Source organism: Poecilia reticulata, chromosome 23, assembly GCF_904066995.2.
Source record: "Poecilia reticulata chromosome 23, P_reticulata-male-v2, whole genome shotgun sequence".
NCBI lineage: Eukaryota > Metazoa > Chordata > Actinopteri > Cyprinodontiformes > Poeciliidae > Poecilia > Poecilia reticulata.
In genome coordinates, this window is record NC_088852.1 from 2,433,072 (window position 1) to 2,454,321 (window position 21,250).

The 21,250-nt window shown below is 39.4% G+C and overlaps 2 protein-coding genes across 2 annotated transcripts; one reads left to right on the forward strand and one right to left on the reverse strand.

Annotated features, from left to right (window-relative positions):
* Positions 1-6: 6 nt before the first annotated feature.
* Positions 7-11,060, reverse strand: LOC103459319 (tetraspanin-8). Its single transcript, XM_008400792.2, has 8 exons — positions 10,938-11,060; positions 3,671-3,733; positions 3,386-3,505; positions 2,135-2,209; positions 1,956-2,051; positions 1,631-1,744; positions 1,437-1,520; positions 7-671 (listed from the first exon to the last, which is right to left on the reverse strand). The coding sequence occupies exons 1-8, from the start codon at positions 10,992-10,994 to the stop codon at positions 600-602; spliced, it is 681 nt and encodes a 226-aa protein (XP_008399014.1). The 5' UTR covers positions 10,995-11,060; the 3' UTR covers positions 7-599.
* A 4,079-nt stretch (positions 11,061-15,139) lies between these two features.
* Positions 15,140-20,508, forward strand: LOC103459321 (uncharacterized). Its single transcript, XM_008400795.3, has 3 exons — positions 15,140-15,230; positions 17,701-18,014; positions 18,267-20,508. Exons 2-3 carry the CDS (start codon positions 17,726-17,728, stop codon positions 19,340-19,342), a joined length of 1,365 nt encoding a protein of 454 aa, XP_008399017.2. The 5' UTR covers positions 15,140-15,230; positions 17,701-17,725; the 3' UTR covers positions 19,343-20,508.
* The last annotated feature ends 742 nt before the right edge of the window (positions 20,509-21,250 follow it).

Genomic DNA, 21,250 nt, shown 5'->3' on the forward strand with positions numbered 1-21,250 from the left:
TCTGGCTTTATTTGTATGTAGCTTTATTTCTCTTGAATAGAAAACAGACATTTTATGTTACATGATTAGATGGATAAAAAAAATATTCAACCAAAAACAAGCCAGTACAGATTTTAAAAGTAAATGAAAGAACTGTACAAGTTCCTGAGAAAACCATTCACATGCAACAATATATGGAAGCCTGGTGTTGCCCAGTAAAAAAAAAAAAAAAAAAAGTTAGAATGCAATAAAAATTAAAACAATCTAAGGATGAGGTTTTTATGAGAAAATTAAAAAGAAAAGTTTCAAATCCAATTAACTTTGGTTTTGCTGAAGTGTTAGCAATAAAAGCTATTGAGGCAGCTATTTAAATAAAACACCAACAGTTCACTGGTTAATGTTAAGAATTTCACATAAGAGCTTAGTTTCACCAAAAAATAAAATTAAGCAGATCAAACAACCATTTATTTATTTATCTTTCCTGCTCCTGAAACATCTTACCGATATGTATACTGACAGATATAGCAACATGCTCCTTCACAATAAAAGCTCAGAATAAACTGCATTAGCTCTGTTGTTGGGTAACGTTATGAGGAAGGAACAGGCTGATTGGAGGCGACTCAGGCAGTGTCGGCAGCGTTTTTCCTCCCAATCTGACAGAAGAGCATCATGGAGAAGGCCATGCCGAAGAGCTGCAAAGAAAAACATGCCAATTTAACAAATATAGAAATACTGGAATAGACGAGCCAAACGATCTTTCAGGTTTGTAGGCAACTAGCAGCATAAAAAAAATATTAAAACTAGATGCGTGAGGTGCTGGATATTTTGGTATCAATCCGGTTTTAGGGAACATGATACCAAACTAAACAAAATGCATGAAAATGTCAAAATTCACATTGAAACATAAATATAGAACCTGAAATAACCCATTTTAAACAGTTTATCAGAAAAAAAATATATGTGTAAAATGTTATTTTCACTTTAAAATACCAGGATGGAGAGTCAAACTCCAGGAAATCATCACATCAATAGAATTAGGGCCACTGACAAACATAATAATCTGACTAATCTCAAAATTGAGGTCAAATCAAAGAAAATCTCAGAATTCTAAGAGGAAAAAAGTCAAAATTTTGTGCAAAAAAAAAAAAATGAAAGTCTGTATTCTGTCAGCAAAAAAGATTTTTCTTTTTTAAACCAATGGCCCTAATCCTCTCCTGTAAAAGAAAAAAAAACCCTCTTCCCATGTCCAGATTTAAATCCTGCTAAATAAAATAAAATAAAACATGGGCCAAGTCGAAGAGAAGAGACCATCTGATTCTGCCCAGTTGACCAAGTGGTGCAGTACCAAGTATTACCAGCAGGTGGTGTGAGCAATCACACCAGCTGCTGTTGGATATTTCTGGTTTAAGTGAGATTAAGAGTTTGATATCTTTGGAGCACAGTGTGTGAATTTTTACCAGAATGGCGGCGACTGCGAAAGCTATTCCCAACGACACCTCCATATGCTCCTTCATGTAGCTGATGATTTTGTCGTAGCAGGGCTGCGGGGCGAGAACATGACGCATTCGTCACAACACAAGCTGAGAAAGCTCTAAAAATTAAACAATTTTAAAAGATTAGTGCATCATTTCTTCACATCCTGTCGCCTTACGTCCTTATAGATTCCATTGCTGCACACGTCAGCTGGAGCAGTGGCGTTGCACTTGCAGGAATCTGGGATTTGTGTCCAGTCCGACGGCCCCATCATGAGTCCACAGCACTTGAGCTGCAAACAAAAAATATTTGTACTCATTTAACTAATAAGTGAAGCCTCCAACGCCACATGGAAGCAGCTAATAAACACAGTGAGAAAGAGTCTTTAGTCAGCTGGTGGAGGGACTAAAACAAAATTAAAGAAGCCATGAAAGTTAAAGTGAAGCACAAGTGAGATGAAACTTTGGTCTTTTAGACATTTATAAAGTTTGTTGAATAAATACCTCGCGCTGCAGTTTCTCCATGTCATTAATCACTTCTAGTTTCTGGCCTTCAATTGGGGTCAATTTCTCCAGTTTCTCCTTAATCCAGTTCTTCACCTACACAGAAACAAAGTTCAGTCCTCCAGGTAGTTGACGCTTGCGCAGAAAAAACAGTCGTAGGGGAGGATCCTCCATCTTACTGTGCTCTCCCCGACGGCTGCCAAGATGCCAGCTGCCAGCAGCAGGATGAAGATGAGGAGCAGGAAGACGAAGAACTGCAGAGATGGAGCAAAATGAATGCAGTTCATTTCTTCATCAGAATCCAAAATGTCTTTATTGGTGCATTTCTGACTGGCTCAACAGTCCCAGCACTTCAATTCACTCATCATCTTATGCACAGAGATCATAATGAAATTAAAACTGTAGTAATTACACATTTTAACGTGCAAACAGCAGGTAGGTTTGTTTGTGTGTCCAACAGGTGGCGCTGTTGGAGGGAATAACTAACCAGTCCCAATTTACCCTCCAGTCAAACCCGTCGGCATAAAATCTCTTTTCTTTAGGTAAAAACTCATCAAGCCACATGTGGGGTTCAAGGTTCGATCCTGGACGCCTCCCGTCTAATGTCTACAGATTCCCACTGGCTCAGGTTACAAGCACAGAACAAATTATTAAAAACAAATCAATAACTTTCTGAACAGAAACGACACTGGACTCATTATGGGACCAAAAGAGGAATGATCTAGAGTTATAGATCTAGAGTCACAGCTTCAGTTATTACAGCTGGAAACTAGAGATCAGGCTGAAGTCTGAACCTTCAGAGTCACATAAAGACGGTTACAAAATCAGCCTTTTATCAGCTGAGGAAAGTTTCCAGTGTTTCAGGTTCCATGTGCCACAACATCCAGAAAACTGCAGAACTGCTGAAACCCAGTTCCTTTAAGTTGAAGCTAAAAACCCACCTGATTAGAGTCGTTTTTTATCACCAGTAACTGGAACATTTAACATTTGATATTTGCTTGATGGCTTTTGACAAAATGTAATTTTTATTGATGGTTTCATAACTGGTGACTGTTTTTATAACAAGTCCTTGTCTTAAGATGTTTTTACCCCAGTTACGTCAAAATATGCAAACCGTCCTCTGAGGTTTGAAGGTCGACTGTTATGCATCAGATTTAAACATAACTTAGCATTCTTGGTCCACATAGACCTACTTTTATTTATTTATTTTCTTGCAAGTCAGTTTATTCAATCGACTATATCTCCCAATTTCATCCAAAAATAAGTTCAGTGTGTTGCTGTTCACTAGAAATTTGCTGATCTGGTGATGTTTTGACAGGATCCAACGAGGGAGTCCAAAAATATCTCGGATCATTTATTAACCTGCAATTTCCTGTAAATCAACCTGTTGCATGAAAATGACCTTGAAGTTCATGTTGAGTGATTCTTACCACCAGCAGCATGCAGCGGCTCTCTTTGTAGGCGCCGCAGCAGCCCAGGAAGCCGATCACCATGATGATCACCCCAATGGCGATCATGAGGTCGAAACTAGGAAGATATTGATCTGTAATCTGGAAAGGAGGAGGTGGGAATCAATCAGACATTGAGATGGGATCCAGCAGTTTCAGAACTGGTCAAGGACTTTAAGTTGAAAGAAAATGACTTGAAATGTTTATTTCCCCCAGCATGCAGAGATAAAGATGATGCATTGATTCTCAATATAAATGGAGTCTCACCTGGTTTCCACCTTTGGTGACTTTCAGGTAAATCCCAACTCCAAGGATGATGCAACCACAGACCTGAAGAAGAATGAGAGAAAAAAAGATTCATCATAGTTTGTTTTCTTTCTGGAGAACCAAAATCAGTTTACATTAAACTAGAACAAAACGTTTTACTCCAACTGGGACGATAATGGTGGACATAGATAAACTAGTGACATCCAACTGGTTCCTAAACATGGCGTAAATACCACTGCAGGAGCTTAATTGACCCTTTGCGAATGACGTCACGTCCAGAACTCCGCCCACTCCGCCATGACGACATCAGTACAACCGATGCGCTCTGTTAAAGCTAGTCTAAAAACAGAAATCTCTAACCCAATATCGCTTATATTTAGTTGATTTCACTTTATGATGGTCATAGGATGGGGCGCGGTCAGCTACACAAAGACAAGGATGCAAATCAAACTTGTCATTTTATAATTTTAACGAGGAAAGATGTCGTGGTGATGGATGGCAGCCGTCAGTCACAATGACTGGCAGCTCTTGGTGTAATCACAGATTTACAGCAAACACTTTTGACAAGGCAAGAAGACTAACGTTGATATATTTATAAGTTAATTAGAAATATATTACATTAAGGAGAAGGTAATCGTCTAACTATTGGTAACCATGGAGACAATGCCGCACCGTCATGTAGCTGGTTAGCATCTGGTCTTTTGTAGGTTGTTAATGCTGTCCGGTGAAAGGGGAAACGCCTTTTATGCCTGCGACAAATCATGTGGTGTGAATTCAGGCAAAGTCGGTAGTTTGATCAACACCTCAGTAGAGAGGAGGCATGAGTCGGTTTCTAAGCTAGGTTTCTAAATGGCTAGGTTTCTAAGCTAGCCATTTCCAACTTTATGAGCCCCAACCAGGTGTGCTATACGTTCAAAGACCAATTAGCTCGACTGGAACAAATAGAAGCCATGAATAAACAACTTTGGAAATTTTCAGTTGCTCTGTTCACTTCTGACGTCCATCATGGCGCCTCGAATGATTAAGTGACGTATTTGCAAAGGGTCAATAGGAGGTACAACAGATCAATTACCAACCCAAACATCAACAAACTACCAACGTTTAGCTGGGAAACGAGATCCAAAACCAATAATGAGATTCCTCATTAAAACCCAAGACATCTACTCAAACTGGCAGCTAAATGCTTCCATACATCAGGGATGCCAGTTAGGTAAAACATCTTTAAGAACTTCCTGTAACCTCATCAATTATTCTGACCACTGTTAGCAACACAAGCTAATCCATTTCACATTATATTCCAATCAGTTTCAGAGGTTGTACAGATCAATGTGTGAAACATTGGATTGTTTTTCCTGCACTAGCATGGTTGCATTTGGAAGGCAGCCATGTTGGATTTTGAATTTAACCAGAAAAAATAAGAAATTAAGTCTCCAGGTTATTTGTTGGGTGGGATACTGAGTGAAACTCGACCCATTTGAAATCCAAGCCTCTTGGGTGACGGAGCGTTTCGTTGCTGTCCAGCTGCTCAGTGGGTGCGACTCCAACATGCATAATTCAGCTCTCACACAAACAACCATAAACACGGTGCTGGAGTGATTTTACACTATAAATATTTAATCTGAAGAGTAGTGGGGAAAAACAAACCAGGCAGCAACTGTGATGAAGATGCCTGGTGAGGCGGCAGGACAAACAGGAAAACCTCATTTAAATCGCTACAGTTGCTGCTGTCTGCTGGTCTTAAAATGACAATTAAAAAAACAAAAATGAAATTTTTATACCTTTGTAATAATCATTGATTTCCTGTTCCACATCATAATACATCCTTGAAAGTATTTTTAAAAGGGTGAGGTTATTGTTGATTGATAAATCACTTTTTAAACCTCTGAATAGACAAACAGGAAGAAGACATGATCCATTATTAGCTTTACACACAGCAGCGCCCCGCCCAAACCTTTTCACTGGATAAACAGAGGATTCCCACACTCTGCTGCGTACAATTAACCAGTAAGTCCAGTACAACCACCATAAACTGCTGGCCAAATAAAGCTAAAAAATAAAATAATCGTTTATCATTGTGTTTTGCAATAGAGTTCAGTTCCACTTTTAAAGTACTAAAAGTAATATAAGCTGTACTCAAAACTTTGATCTAGTCAGAATTAAAAGTGAGAGATTTTCAATTTTACATATGAAAAAAAAATCTAATATTTTGATGACTTAAATCCCACAAAAACCTTCGTATTTATCTGAAACACGTGTTATGCAGATGACACTGTGATGTACCTTACAGAATAAAACAAACAATATGGAGTAAATGACTGCATTTTTTAAAAATCAATTGAAATACTTTCAGTCCTTTAGTTTTAATGTCCACAATACAAATACATTTTTAGCTTTAAATACTTTTTTTGTTCAGTTTCTTCCATCAATGTAGATCAAGTCCATTTCCATTAGAAAACCTTTTACTGAAAACAACTGCAACAACTTTAGATAAAGCAGCTTCTTTATCTTAATTTAAAAACAAAAACAGCACTTCTTTGTTCAAGATAAAGAAGCACCTTTATCAGATAAACTTGAGTATCTTCTTTTCTGCCTGCGGATATAAAGGCCAATTCAGCAAACCGGTTCTGGAGGTGAAATGTCATCAAAGGAGGATTTTCCATCAGTCACAGATGAGTCATTAATCCTGCATTGTAGTCCAGTTAATAAAAAAAAGAAACATTAAAGTACTCAAATTTCCCCCCAGTATTTGTTTTTTTGAGGTGGGAAAAACTAAATGCAGAGTTTTAGTTGTTGGGGAAAAAACCCGCAGGGAGTCAAAACTGAAGCCGGTTTATCTACAAACAGAAGGATCTGCTGGTCGACAGCTGAGGAAAAAAAAAAAAAACCACCGTCGCCCAGTTCGTCAACAAACACCAAAAACTGTAAAATGATGTTTAGTTTCAGCTGAAACCATTTTTTTACTGGACAGAAACCCAGAAGCAAAGCAGCAGGTGTTTACTCTGAAACAAAGACGTGAACGCGGAGTCATTCCAGAGCTCGTTCTAGATTACTGACCGGATTACTGTGACGCAAACACAGAAACAACAAGCAAACCTGCAGATTGACATAGCAACCTCACCGAATCAAAAAACAAACACGCCCGCTGAGGAAAAACAAAAATGATTCCAAAGACAATTAAACTTCAGGCTTTTTTACAACTACAGAAACATGAATGTTTCAAATTAATCCAGATTAGGGGTGTAAAAGTAGAACTTCATCCATAAAGAAACCAAAAATATTTACTATGATATGAAGCTTCAGGACTGTTGGGAATAAATCTGGATTAAGTACATTTAGGTCATAATCTGAATGGATTTGTTTTTAACATGGATTAATCCATGATAATCTCTGGATTATTAGTTCACCACCAAGAACATAATTCATCATCTAGAGATGAGAATTACCTGGATTACATTTGGGACATAAAAACAATGAATATGATTAAAGTTGGATTTAAATCTCAGATCAGCAACATAAACGGCAAATTAAGATCCAGAATCCAGTCAACAAGGATTCTCTATTATTTCCTAAAATTCTAAATAGATAATCTGGATTACAATAAACTGGTGGTCCTGTCACGTCTTAATCTCAGAAACCGCATGTTAAACTGAGATCAGGTAAAACGAATCCATATTATAATCTAGAAATCTTGTAAAACATGAATTCTACTATATGAAAAGACTGAGATTAAATCTTAAGGAAAACATCCTGAAAATCTGGATTATTTTCCGACGTGATTAAAGTGGATTCCTGGTCGTGTTTTGGTTCCATGTTCGTGTCCTGAACCCAGGTCCGTTTCTTCTCAGCATCTTTTTATCCGTTAATCTGGTCTCAAACAGAAGCGCTCAGTCTGAACGGCGGGCGTTTCGCTGCGTGGGCGTCTTCGTCCCTCCGCAGTGACTCACAGGCTATTGTCAGTCATTCACAACAGATCGACATGTTCAGTCATGTTCTCATAATCTGCCCTCCGCGTCTGGATCCAGACTAGTTTCAGAAAAAACAAGTCAAACCCTAAAACTCTTGGGAGAAATTTGTTTTCAGTCAATGAGTTTCCTGCAGTTTTGACACAAATTAAACAAGAAAATGATAAAATATAAGGACCAGACTAAATTCTCATCAAATCCACCAAAAAGGAAGAAAATGAAGGTTTAAATTAAATCAGGAAACACTGCAAAAAAGTATTTGTCCTGTTTGAGCAAATATTTTAAATACATTCAGTGTGCCAATACATACATACATACAAGGAATTTATTTATTACAAGAAATGTCTTGGAATAAATGGACTAAAGTGCCAGTGGAAGCAGTATTTTAATTGTTCGTACATAAAAACTTAGTTAATTTAGTATTTTTAGTCTTGACAGCATTTAATCCACCGTGTCATTTTGTATTTTTAATATTAGAAGCTCTTTACTTCTGCAAACCACATTAAAAATCAGATTTTACTCAAGTTACAGAAAGTCATGTTTCCTTTGGAGGAAAAAAAACTTCAAATTATTTCAGTCCTGATAAATTAGAAAGACTCGCCATGTTACATCTTTAATCTAGATTTTTCCCCTTATATTTTAAAAATTTTTATATTTGAAGTCATTTTTTATCCATTAAAGTGGATTTTCACTTTAAAATTATTAATATTCTGGTAAACTTTCAGATTTAAATCTTAATGATTTGCTGGGAAATGAAGGAGTTTTATATTCGTCAGGATTAAATTTGCAGATATTAAAATGTTTAAAACATGATCACATTCATGTCATCACAAGTCGACCCAGCTGGATTTTTATTACATCTCTAAGATTGAATTATGTGCAAAACTAAAATCTCATGTTTGTTGAAGGAAACATGAAGCTGCAGTGGAAACTTTGCCGACGTGGATCCCTGCAGAGTTTTCAGAAACACTCAGCTGTTTGTGATGAAGAGGTTTTGTTTGTTTCTCCTCCCTGCAGATCAGAATCATTTCTGCTTTTCTGCTCTGAAACGTCAACGCAGGAAAAAAAAACAACGTCATTCAGTTTTATCTGCCGTCTGATTCAAAACGTTTTTACGTTCAGGACGGTAAAACTGGAGCAGAACAGAGCTGGGATTTCTGCTCAACTCAGAGGTGAAAAACAGACGCAGATTAAATCAAACTGGTTTCAGAGTAAATAAAGGAGCCGCCTCAACGTTTCCATCCATTATTCTGTGAAAACATGACGTCCAACATGGCCGAGTGGCTCCAGATCCTGTTAGCATCGATCTGGAGGCGTTTCAGCAGGAAGAACGGAAATAACCAGAGATAAAAGCTGCACTGAACAACAAATACGTTCAATATCTGCACATAACATTTAAAGTATAAAAATCATTTATTCTCATGATTTCCTCCCTAGAGATATTTTAGCAAATCTAGCATTTAATCCGTGTTATTTTGCATTTTTATTAGTTTTTGTCTCTTTTCACTGGTTAAAAATGTTCAAAATAAACTCATGTATCTTTAAAGAAGAACTTCATGTCGGTTATTCCAGTTAAAATGAACAGTAGGAACAGAAGAAGCAAATCCTGCAGAGCATCTAAAAAAATATGTTTTAAATCTTTCAGGTTCAACTTTAAAAGCAACATCTTCAAACAGGAAGTTAAAAGTTAAATTAGGAGGAGATTGAAGAAAAAAGATAAAAGTTGGTGACCGACGTCCACAAAAGTTTCATTGGTGAAATTTGCAAGTGCAACATTTGCATACCAGAGTGAATTTGCATCAATAGTTGCAAGCAAAACTTGTTGCAAGGACTGATAACGCCTCAGGTCAAAGGTCAGAGCAACTCAAACTGGATTCATGCTTTAGTTTTATTGATAAAAATGTTGTTTTTGGTGTCTAAAGTTTAGTTCCAAGTACATTTAGTAGCAAGTTCTTCATCTGAATAAGTGAGACTTTAATTTTGGCTCAAAACTTTTGCCTTTTTTTTTTTTTTGCAGCGTCTCAAACTGGAGCAAAGTGACCAGTAAAGTCTTAGAACAAGTTTTAAAACATTTCTGGAGACGTTGACATGTTTTGTGCCCCGGAAGCAGCCAGTCACGCCTGCCAGGGCGTAAACTTCACGAGAAAACCTGCTGGACGGCGACAGCATACAGAAAACTGATGCAGAACCAGCTTAACCAGTTAACAGGTTCAGAACTGGTTAGAATTCACCATTACCTCCTGGAGCGCCAAAACTAAACCAGCAGGCCCAGTTTAGAGCAAAACTCTTCGGTTTTAACCAAAAACATGAAATAAACGGCTTAAAAATCCACCTTTTAAAAAAAGTCAAGTCTTTTTTTGAACAGATTATTTTATTTTTTATTTAATTTTCAAGAAATGTGAAGTTTAGAGCATAAATTCAGAAGGAAATCCACACACACCCATCTGCACTGCAAATGTTGGTTTTCATGTGAATATCTGAGCACACGCAAAAGATAAATGTAACTTAAAATTAACTTTTCAGCAAGAAACAGGAGCTTCTTTTAAATAAACAAGACATTTCGACTTAAAAAACAAGCTCCTCCGTTTCTTTTCACTTATACCAACATGTTTGCTGGACCAAAAATCAGTGGCAAGATTGTGGTTTTGCAGTGTAGCGAGGCACTTTCAGCATCTAGATTGCTATATCCATCCTTAAGTAAAGGTAATTTTATTTATATAGCACATTTTCAGCAATACAAAGTGCATAAGTAGCAATTTTGAGTCATTTTGCTGATAAAAACAAAACCTGCAGACGTAGTTTTTATACATGTATTGGAAGAAAACAAGCATTTTAAAAGACAAAAGTAAATCTGTCAGTCGTGGAATAAGAAGTAAAACTTTCCAGGAAGGGGTTAAGTACCATGAGACCATGTAGAGCTGAGCATTAGCTCGTCTAGCGGCAGAACCGCCTGCCTGGTCCATTAGTGTTGAAATGGAGGGAAATGCAGCTGAATGAGAGACAAACTGGCTCTGCAGAAACAGGAACTGCTGTAAATGGACTCCAGAGTTTCTGAGAGAACCTGGACACACCCTGAAACTGAGCTGGGTTTGTTTGAGGGCAAGGCCAAAAATAAATAAATGACCTGTTCTATAACAAAATTATATATGTAAAAAAAAGAAAAGAACATGAAGTGATCAGGGTGAGAACAGAAAACAGGTTTAAAAAGCTTCTTTTGAGATGCTAAAGACCAAAAACCAGGTAGGAAAACTTTAAAAAAGAATCTGAATTTAAACTAAAAGATTTAATTTTTTTGTGAGACTCACCCAGAACAGCAGGTTGAAGAAGAAGAGCAGATTCTTGACACACTTATTAACCGCCATGGTTTCTCTCTGAGGCTCCTCACAGCAGCAGCAATCAGAGCCGGTTTCACCTGGAAGCTCTTCCTCCAGCTGCTTTTCTACCTCGCCTGCTGCTCCTCCCCCTGCTGGCTCCTCCCCCTGCTGCTCCTCCCCCTGCTGGCTCCTCACCCTGCTGCTCCTCCCCCTGCTGCTCCTCCCCCTGCTGGCTCCTCCCCCTGCTGCTCCTCCCCCTGCTGGCTCCTCACCCTGCTGCTCCTCACCCTGCTGCTCCTCCCCCTGCTGGCTCCTCCCCCTGCTGGTTCCTCACCCTGTTGGCTCCTCCCCCTGCTGGCTCCTCACCCTGCTGCTCCTCCCCCTGCTGGCTCCTCACCCTGCTGCTCCTCCCCCTGCTGGCTCCTCCCCCTGCTGGTTCCTCCCCCTGCTGGCTCCTCCCCCTGCTGCTCCTCCCCCTGCTGGCTCCTCCCCCTGCTGCTCCTCCCCCTGCTGGCTCCTCCCCCTGCTGGTTCCTCCCCCTGTTGGCTCCTCCCCCTGCTGGCTCCTCCCCCTGCTGGCTCCTCCCCCTGCTGGCTCCTCCCCCTGCTGCTCCTGCTGCTCCTCCCCCTGCTGGCTCCTGACCCTGCTGCTCCTCCCCCTGCTGGCTCCTCACCCTGCTGCTCCTCCCCCTGCTGGCTCCTCCCCCTGCTGGCTCCTCCCCCTGCTGGCTCCTCCCCCTGCTGGCTCCTCCCCCTGCTGCTCCTCCCCCTGCTGGCTCCTCCCCCTGCTGCTCCTCCCCCTGCTGGCTCCTCCCCCTGCTCCTCCCCCTGCTGCTCCTCCCCCTGCTGGCTCCTCCCCTGCTGGTCCTCCCCCTGTTGGCTCCTCCCCCTGCTGCTCCTCCCCCTGCTGGCTCCTCCCCCTGCTGCTCCTCCCCCTGCTGGCTCCTCCCCCTGCTGGCTCCTCCCCCCGTTGGCTCCTCCCCCTGCTGCTCCTCCCCCTGCTGGCTCCTCCCCCTGCTGCTCCTCCCCCTGTTGGCTCCTCCCCCTGCTGGCTCCTCTCCCTTCTGGCTCCTCCCCCTGCTGGCTCCTCCCCCTGCTGCTCCTCCGCCTGCTGGCTCCTCCCCCTGCTGCTCCTCCCCCTGCTGGCTCATCCCCCTGCTGGCTCCTCCCCCTGCTGGCTCCTCCCCCCGTTGGCTCCTCCCCCTGCTGCTCCTCCCCCTGCTGGCTCCTCCCCCTGCTGCTCCTCCCCCTGTTGGCTCCTCCCCCTTCTGGCTCCTCCCCCTTCTGGCTCCTCCCCCTGCTGCCCCTCCCCCTGCTGGCTCCTCCCCTGCTGGCTCCTCCCCCTGCTGGCTCCTCCCCCTGCTGGCTCCTCCCCCTGCTGGCTCCTCCCCCTGCTGGCTCCTCCTGCTCTCAGCTTAAAGATGCAGAAAACATTTCACAAAAAACCCTGGCCATGTCACATTAAAAACTAAATCAGATTTATTTTAATGGAAATTTCAGTGATAGAGCAGCATAAATGCTCTGATGTGGCGTCTAAATTCACATCTCTCAATCCGCACTGCAAAAACAGAAAACCTAATTTTAGTTTCTAGTACAAATATCTTAATACACTTGAAATGAGATTAAATGAGCTCATAAGTAACTTTTCAACAAGAAATAGCAGCTGGATTTACGTAAACAAAACAAATTTCAAAGTTTATATTTTGAATAGATTCTTTATTTCTGAACAGATTCCTGAGATTAAACTAATTCCAGACTCAAATGATTCCTTAATTACAACAGATTCCTTATTTTGAACAGATTCTTTAAACAGATTCTTTATTTCTGAACAGATTCCTGAATTTAATTGAGTCCTACATTCTAAACAGATTCCTGAGATTAAACTAATTCCAGACTCAAATGATTCCTTAATTATAACAGATTCCTTATTTTGAACAGATTCCTTATTTTGAACAGATTCTTTAAACAGATTATTTTTGAACAGATTTCAGAGTCTAATCCAGTTCTACATTCTAAACAGACTCCAAGATGATAAACAGATTCCTTATGTTGAGCAATTCTTCATTTTGAACAGATTCCTTATGTTGAACAGATTCTTTATTTTAAACAGATTCTTTATTTTTGAACAGATTTCAGTCTAATCCAGTTCTACATTCTAAACAGACTCCAAGATGATAAACAGATTCCTTATTTTGAACAGGTTCTTTATTTTGAACCAATTCCTGAGTCTAATCTAGTTCTACATTCTGAACTGATTCCAGAATCCTTTATAATAAAACATTCTAGTTCCACTAGCAGATTATTTCACTTATAATAAGACTTTCATCCCATGTTATAAAAACTAGAGCTGTTTTCATCAATATTAAGGAATTATTTGCTTAAATCAATCTCCTGTCTTCCTGAAAAGTTACTTATAAGTTAGTTTTGTCTCATTTCAAGCTACTCTGATATTTTCACCAGAAGCTAGACAGAAACACAAAACTCTGATATTATAATCGGTGAAAATGATAAAAAGCATAAACCTCAGAAAAAGGTTTCAAAGACGCCGTCACAGAAAAACCTCCCAGTTTGTCAAGTGGTGCAACCGGCCGGGTCGGTATGAACGAAGTTTATTTCTCAGTTCATCTGTGACGCTGATGTTCAGGAAGTTTCTGCGGTGCGGTGAGAGTCATGAGATCTGGTCCAGCCGGAGGTGAACAGGTGAAACATTACTCTGAAATGTGTGAGGAAGGATCGGAGAATGCCGCGGCTGCAGAGCGAGGCATGGAGGGAAAATGCTTTGGCAGTCCCAGCACGTCTGCATGTCGCAGCACATTACTTGAAACATGAAAACAATACATGCACGAGAGTTAAGAGTTTTCCTTCCTCTTCTGTATTTATGTACAGTTTTTGTAATTAAATAAACTCTTGTTGTGGTTCTGATTAAGTTGTTTTCATGTAGGAGTTAAAGTTTATCCTCCTGTCAGATTATAACCTCCAGAATAAAAGCAGAGAGAAAATATCAGCAATGACGTCAGAGAGGAAACAATCAATCTGTGAAGAGTTTTGGAAATGATTTCCAAAGATGAACAGATTCCCACAATCTGAACTGATTCCTGGCTCTCAGGAGATTATACACAGTAAAAATGTCAGTGTTGAATTAACACCCATAAGTGTCTATATGTGTCCAAATCAGCAGGTGTTAAATTCAACAATACAGTCACATTAACATCACAACTATGCTGGTGTTAAAATATATTAAAAGTAACACCAGTGTAGTGTTGATCACAAAATATAATGTGGAGTTAAAAAGTAAATAATTGACCCCACAAGGCGCCAATATCAATCAAATCCAGTGGGAAATATTCAAAACAATACATAGAAATGGAAAGTTTAGCTTTTCTTAAACCCATTTCAGTTTTATAGAATGGGTGTCAATGTTTTAACACTTTCAAAAGTGTTACTTTAACACCAGCTGAGTTGGACACATATAGACAGTTTTGGGTGTTAATTCAACACTGGCATTTTTACGGTGTAGATTTTATAAAAAAATTACTTAACTTCATCGGAACGTATTCCCAGAAACTAAAAATAAAAAAAAGAAATTCATGACTTTGAGAGATTCCAGAGTCTGACCTCGTTATAGATTCTGAACTGATTTCAAGCTTAATATTTTGAACAGATTTCCAGTCTTAACAGTTTCCCTACTTTGAACAGATTCTTTACTTTGATTCCTCAGTCTGATATAGTTCTAAATTATAGATTAACTGATTCCAAGAATTTACGTTTGAACAATTCCAAATTGAACAAGAATCTGTTCAAAATAAAGAATCTGTTCGAAGTATGCTTATGTTGAACAGATTCCTGAGTTTAATCCAGTTCTAGATTCTGAACTGATTCTAAGAATCATATTTGAACAAATTCCACGATGATAATCTGATTCCTTATTTTGAACAATTCCTCATTCTGAACATATTCATTAAATTGATAAATTTTGAACACATTTCTTATTTTCAACATATAAAATTTATATACAAAGTTACTAAGAGCCATTGTGGAGCCAAACCTTTTACTCAAGTAAAAGTAAAAAGTATAACATAGTAAAAATACTCCTAAAAGTACTTTTTTTCCAGTTACTCATCTATGTTGTTACTGTAGAAATGAGACTTCATCGCCATCTAGTGGCAGCTTTAGAGAATTACAGCCAGCCGGGTTTTTACGTCCCTCCCTTTAATAGGTCATTCATAAAGAAGCCAGTAAAACAGGAAGCGCATGAGGGACGAACCAAGTCTGAAGTTCCGTTTTAGTAAGTAAACATTTATATTCTTCTGCTTTATTGGATTGCAGGAATAATCCTATAATTCCCGCGGATGAACTTTAGCCAAACTTCTGCTTTCTGGTGACCCACAGTTGCTGTTTGTTCTCTAATCCCCACTGTAAAAAAATAAAGAAGAAAAAAAACCGCGTAAATGTCCCGTAGAAATGAGAAGGGAAACATATTTTCCCGTATTTTCTACTTCATGTCATTTAAAAATTTTAGGTCTGGATGAACAGAAATGTGAAAATTTTAACACGATAAACTGCTAAATTACTTTTTTTAAAAATCCGTTTCAGAGTTGACATAAATATAAAATGTAACACAGGTTTTTAGAGTGCTATGTTTGTGTATTTATTTTCTACTTTTGCTTCTTTGTCACGTAAATGCTTCATACACATTTCATTTTTAACAACCCGAATAAATACAAAAAGCAGTTTCATAATGATTATTTTATTTACTAATATATGAAAAACAATCCTATCCAACAGGACAAAGTAATGTCCTCTCTTACATAAAAAAACCGTTACAAATACACAGTAGGTCGTTTCCACTTTTATTTATTTTTTAGAAAAGTCCAAACTTTTCTAAAAAAAAAAGGACAAATTAGTTTTGTTGACACTTCAAAACCCATTTTATTTATAGTTTTATTTTTACTGATATTTGAAATGTCTTCCAGTTCCAGTTTTAAATATTCTTTAAAAATGAAAGTTTATTGATCTTTTAGTTGGTGCACTTGCATTAATATACCCTTATTAATATTTTATTTGTTTGAAAATGGTCTCAAAATGGCAACAGTATCATTCCTGCAATAATTTCTTGGATAATTTCTGGTCCAGATATGATAAGTTCTGCTTCCAGTGCAGATAAAAACCGTCCTGATGGGATAAATCAGACAGAATGTCACTCAGTTCCCGTCCAAAGGTTCGGTTTCGTTTTCGCTCTGCTTCCTCGGTTTATTGACACGTTCAGCAGTTTGACTTCAGCGAAAAATCACTGTAATAATAAATCATAAGAGAGTTTTTGTAGTTTTTCTGCAGCTTGAGGTCCAGAGATCAGTTCAGTTACCCAGTAAATGTTTAGATTAGATTAGATCAGATTGCATTTATACACAGTAAATGAAATATGTTGTGGTACCTGCAGCCAAAGAACGAAACATAGCAAACGAGAGCAGGAGTTTACAGGGAAGCACATCAAGTCATAATTAAAATAATAAAAACTATAAAATTCAAATCTTATGACACAGCTGTCATAAAATTAGTAATAGGATGCTGTGATAAAGCACCTTATTGCTTTATCACAGCAATAGGATGTGACAAAGTGCATGGAATAAAACAAACTGGAGATACTGAATTATTTAAGCCTCAGAAATGAAAAAGCGAATCGTTTGTGAATAAAATGTCGAAGACTTCAACCTTTCAGTCTTTGACGGTTTTCCTACCTGATAATCTGGTAGATTCAGTTTGTTTTGGTACCAGTTTTATTTTCAGCTGCTGCGGTCAAACGAACCAAACCCTTTGAAAAACCTGTTTCCCCTCCTGGCCTCTGGAGGCGCTGCAGCAAGAAGCACTGACAGAAACATGACGACCTCTGAAGACACTGAGAGCAACTTCCTTCTTCACAAAGTGGAAACAAAATGGATTAGCATCAGATTTTAGCAGTTGTAGGATTTCTCTTTTGTCTTTAGGTAAAATCCATTTCTCTTGCTAGTGCTAGGCTAGCATGTTTGTTTTGGTTGCATTTACCCAGAATGCCCTGCGCTGTGGTCCTCTTCCTGCTTCTGGAGCGGTCTCCGGTCCACTTGGCCCGCTTCAAAACAGAAGCATTCGAACTCTGGTTTAAAGCGAACCAAAGTTCACTTAAACACACCTCCAAATGAACCAGACCTTCTAGGCAAATGGACTGAGACGGGTTGGTGGGAATCCTCCCTCGGGGCACAGGAGTACGCTAAAAAATCAGGAAGTGGTCCACAGTGCAGGGCATTCTGGGTAAATACAACCAAAACAAAAGTGCTAGCCTAGCGCTAGAGGGAGAAATGGCTCCTGGTCTTTCGCCAAAGACAAAAGTGAAATCCTTGAACCACTAAAATCTGACTCCACTCCACTTTTGTTTACATTTCCTGAAGAGGGAAGTTGCCCTCAGTGTCTTCAGAGGTTTTTGTGTCGTTTCCTTCAGTGGTTCTTGGTGCAGCGCCCCCACAGGCCAGGAGGGGAACAGGTTGGTTTGACCACAGCAGCTGGAGGTGGAACAGATGGTGACTTTGGTCCCAAACGTCAGAATAAACTAATAACAAATCTATCCAAATGTTTTACATTCATGGGTTTTTGGGTCCTATCAGGTTAATCCAAACCAAATTCATTGTTTATAGTGAACTTTTGTTTAATTACGATAGTTTTTTTAAAAGATAAATCAAAGATGAGCTTCTGTAATTTAGTATTTTGTGTATTTTTTGTGTTTTCAGGTTTTTAGCTGGTGACTAAACAACAATGACGACTGCTAAAGAGGATCTGTGGAAGACCCTGGAGAACCTGACAGACGAACAGTTCAAACACTTTAAATGGCTGCTTCAGAATGATAGGAATGGCCTCCCAGCCATCCCAGCGTCCCGGCTGGAGAAGGCGGACCGGCCGGACACGGTGGACCTGATGGTCCAAAAGCATGGCGAGGCCGAGGCGGTGAGGAGGTCGGTGGAGCTTTTAGAGAAGATCGGCAGGAATGATCTGGCACAAAGTCTGTCAAACACAAGACCGGCGCAAAGAGGGGAGTTTGAAAACGGTAAATATGAAAACTGATCAGTTATTGTTGTTGTAATGTCCCAAAATTCTGACAATCTGAGATTTCTGACTTAAATCCCATAATTTAAGTTTATATGTCATCATTTAATCTTAAAATTCTGACTTTAATCTGAGAAATTTTACTTTCCTCTCAGATTTCTGACATTAACGTCACAATTTCAGTTTGTAAGCCATCATTTAATCTCAGAAATATCTGTGTGGTCAAACTGACTTTGTCTGTGCTCCAATCCAGGCCTGACTGCTGTTCCTTCCCAATGTGAAAGTGAAAGACAAAAGTTCAGACTGACGGAAATGAAGTTGGAAATTAGGCTGAAAATAAAAGAGAGAGAGATGAAGATTTGTGAGATCCAGCGCTCAGCAGAGCTGAGCAGGAAGTCTGCCGAGCGACAGACTACAGAGAGTCTGCAGACTTTCAGAGTTTTAATCCGGTCGGTCGAGGAAAGTCTGTCCCGTCTCACCGAAGCCGTCGAGGAGAAACAGAAGAGTTTCCAAAAGCAAGCAGATCAGCTCATCAGAGAGCTGGAGGAGGAAATCTCAGAGCTGATGAAGAGCGAGACGGAGCTGGATCATCTTCTCCTTACGGAAACCAACCTGCAGTTCCTCCAGGACGTGAAAACCTCAGACCTCACAGAGTTCTCCGTTCATCAGCCGTCCTATGGCAAAACCGTCATGGCCTCCGTGGACAAGCTGAAGGAAATGCTTGACGAAGAGATGAAGAGGTTCCTCAGCAAGGCCAAGCTGATCCGAATGCAGCAGTTTGCCGTCGATGTGACTCTGGATCCGGACACGGCGCATCCCAACCTAGTTTTATCTCCAGACAGGAAGCAGGTCCACTGCGGTGGCATGAAGCAGAATCTCCCCAATAACCCGGAGCGGTTCGACACCTCGGCCAACGTTTTGGGCAGGCAGAGTTTCTCCTCTGGGAGAGTTTACTTCGAGGCTGAGGTGAGAGGAAAAACGGCCTGGGACGTCGGCGTCGTCTACGGGTCGATTGGCAGGAAAGGGTCGATCTCGTCGAGCCCAGGCAGCGGCCACTGGGCCGTTGGATTACGAAGCGGATGTACGATCAAGGCAGCCGGTTTGAGCCTGGATGTAAAACCTCCGTTGAACAAAGTTGGTGTTTTTGTGGATTACAAAGAGGGCTCCATCATTTTCTACAACGTCGATTCTGCAGAACTGATCCACCAATACTCAGACTGCTTCTTCACCGAGAAACTTTATCCGTTCTTCAGTCCCGGCGTTTATCACGGCGGCTTGAACGCCAAACCTCTGGTCATCTGCCAAAGTCACTGCCATCCAACTCCATGAATTTAAAGCATTTCCAATTCAACTGTATGTTTATGATTCTATGACGGAGTTTAAAGTCACAATGTTACGAAAATAAAGTCATATGTGATTAAAGTTAAAATCAATCAATATAATTAAACATTTTCCATTTTACACATAATTTCTCCATGTTTTACTGCCAAAGGTTAATATTCCTGTTGAAACTTTGTTTTGCGCTGTGATAAAACTCAACTCTAGTCAACATTTAGTTTCCTGTCCGATGAGCTTCAGGCGTCAATGAAGCTTCAGGGAGTTTGAACTCATTTAGCTCAGTCACTAACAAAAAAACGAGTTAAAACAGAAGCTCACCATCGCATCCATTCAAACATCTGGAGAGACAATAATTACTGGTTTCATTTAATAATGTCACATTATTACAAACACTCTTAAAACTGAGAAAACTAAGTTGAAATAAACAGACACAGTGGCTTGATACAATAATTTTCCTGTTTTAAAAATAATTTAAGCTGTAATTGTCATGATTGTTTTGTGGATATTACCAGGAGATAAATTATTTTCAGGTAAACAGATGAATTATCTAGAAAAGATGTTCAGGTTGTGATAAAACCCAGTCCTTTTTTATTCTTTTTGGATATCACTGGGTCAGATCTTATTCTAGCTCTAAATCTATCAACAATATTTTCACAAATATTTGCTATGCGTGTATTTTTGAAACAGTCTGAAAATATATATATTTTTAGGTCAAACACATATCTGTCCCACAGATGATATGTGGGTTTAAAATAAAAGCTTAACGCCAGTAAGACCTGCAAATAGTTAAATTACAAACCTGATTTCAACTATTGTCATTATTTGTATGTAAAACATTTGTTAAAGGGTTACAGGTTTATTGTAGTACCATCTTTGTGCCACCAGATGGCAGTATCCCCTATTTATTTTGCCGTCTTCCTCCGGGTTTCCTGAATCTCATCCATCTCTTTTTTTAAGAACATTTCATCTTTCTTCTCTCCAATCTGTTCATTTCTAATCCCGTTCATCCTGATTATCCCAATGAAAATCTCTGCATCTTATTAAATAGGAGGTGGGATCTGGACAATGTTTTTGTTTTCAGTGTGTATAAAGTGCGATGAATTGATGCGATTGATATGAAAAAAGGAGTAATAAATCAAAATGTTGTGCTGTTTTCATTCTGTTTTGTGTTAATTGTAATAAAGGACGGCTATCAAACTTCCCAGGAGGGACGTCCGATAAGATCAGATCAGGCAAAGGTTGGAGAGATTATATTTTTTTAAAAAGCGCATTTTCACATATTCATCTGTTTTCTCAGCTCATAGTGGACAATTGTAACAAATGTTTTTTCTTCTTCTGATGTGTCTCTGCTTCCACATTGATCGTGGTGGAGAGCCTGTAACGATGAACAGCGTCAGTGAAAGAAAAAAAAAAACAGGACGACCGCCGTCTTCGTCCCCAAACTATCTCTTTATTACAAATTCTTGAAATTATGAAATCTTTAACATTTCTTAGTACGATCACATCCTTGTGTCCTTCTGTTATCAAACAACTACATAGCTTTCACTTCAGTAAATAGTACCAACTGTGACAGCATCAGATGTCCATTAAAAAAACATTTCTCAAATGTAGCTAAATTTTAAGGGCACTAATTTCTTTGAGTTATAATAATTATGAAGATTAATTATGTTAAATAATTTAACATGGACATGTTATAATGAACAAATATACTTTAAGCTCTAATGGGCTTTGAATAACTATATAACTGACCGTACAGTTTAATTGATTACACAATAGGGGAGAAATAGTAACGTCTATAATAATAATAATAATAATAATAATTCCCTTTGAACAGATAACACAACACAACGGTACCATGGACCTTACCAAGCTCCGCCTAGAAACGCCCCTCGAAAGTCC

Bases quoted from the DNA above. Each gene is read 5' to 3' on its own strand.
- LOC103459319 (XM_008400792.2), bottom strand. From the start codon at position 10,994: ATGGCGGTTAATAAGTGTGTCAAGAATCTGCTCTTCTTCTTCAACCTG. The intron at 3,734-10,937 runs GTGAGTCTCACA...ATTCTTCTTCAG, and splicing joins TCTTCAACCTGCTGTTCTGG to GTCTGTGGTTGCATCATCCT. The intron at 1,521-1,630 runs GTAAGGCGACAG...CTCGCCCCGCAG, and splicing joins GCAATGGAATCTATAAGGAC to CCCTGCTACGACAAAATCAT.
- LOC103459321 (XM_008400795.3), top strand. From the start codon at position 17,726: ATGACGACTGCTAAAGAGGATCTGTGGAAGACCCTGGAGAACCTGACA. The intron at 18,015-18,266 runs GTAAATATGAAA...GCTCCAATCCAG, and splicing joins AAGAGGGGAGTTTGAAAACG to GCCTGACTGCTGTTCCTTCC.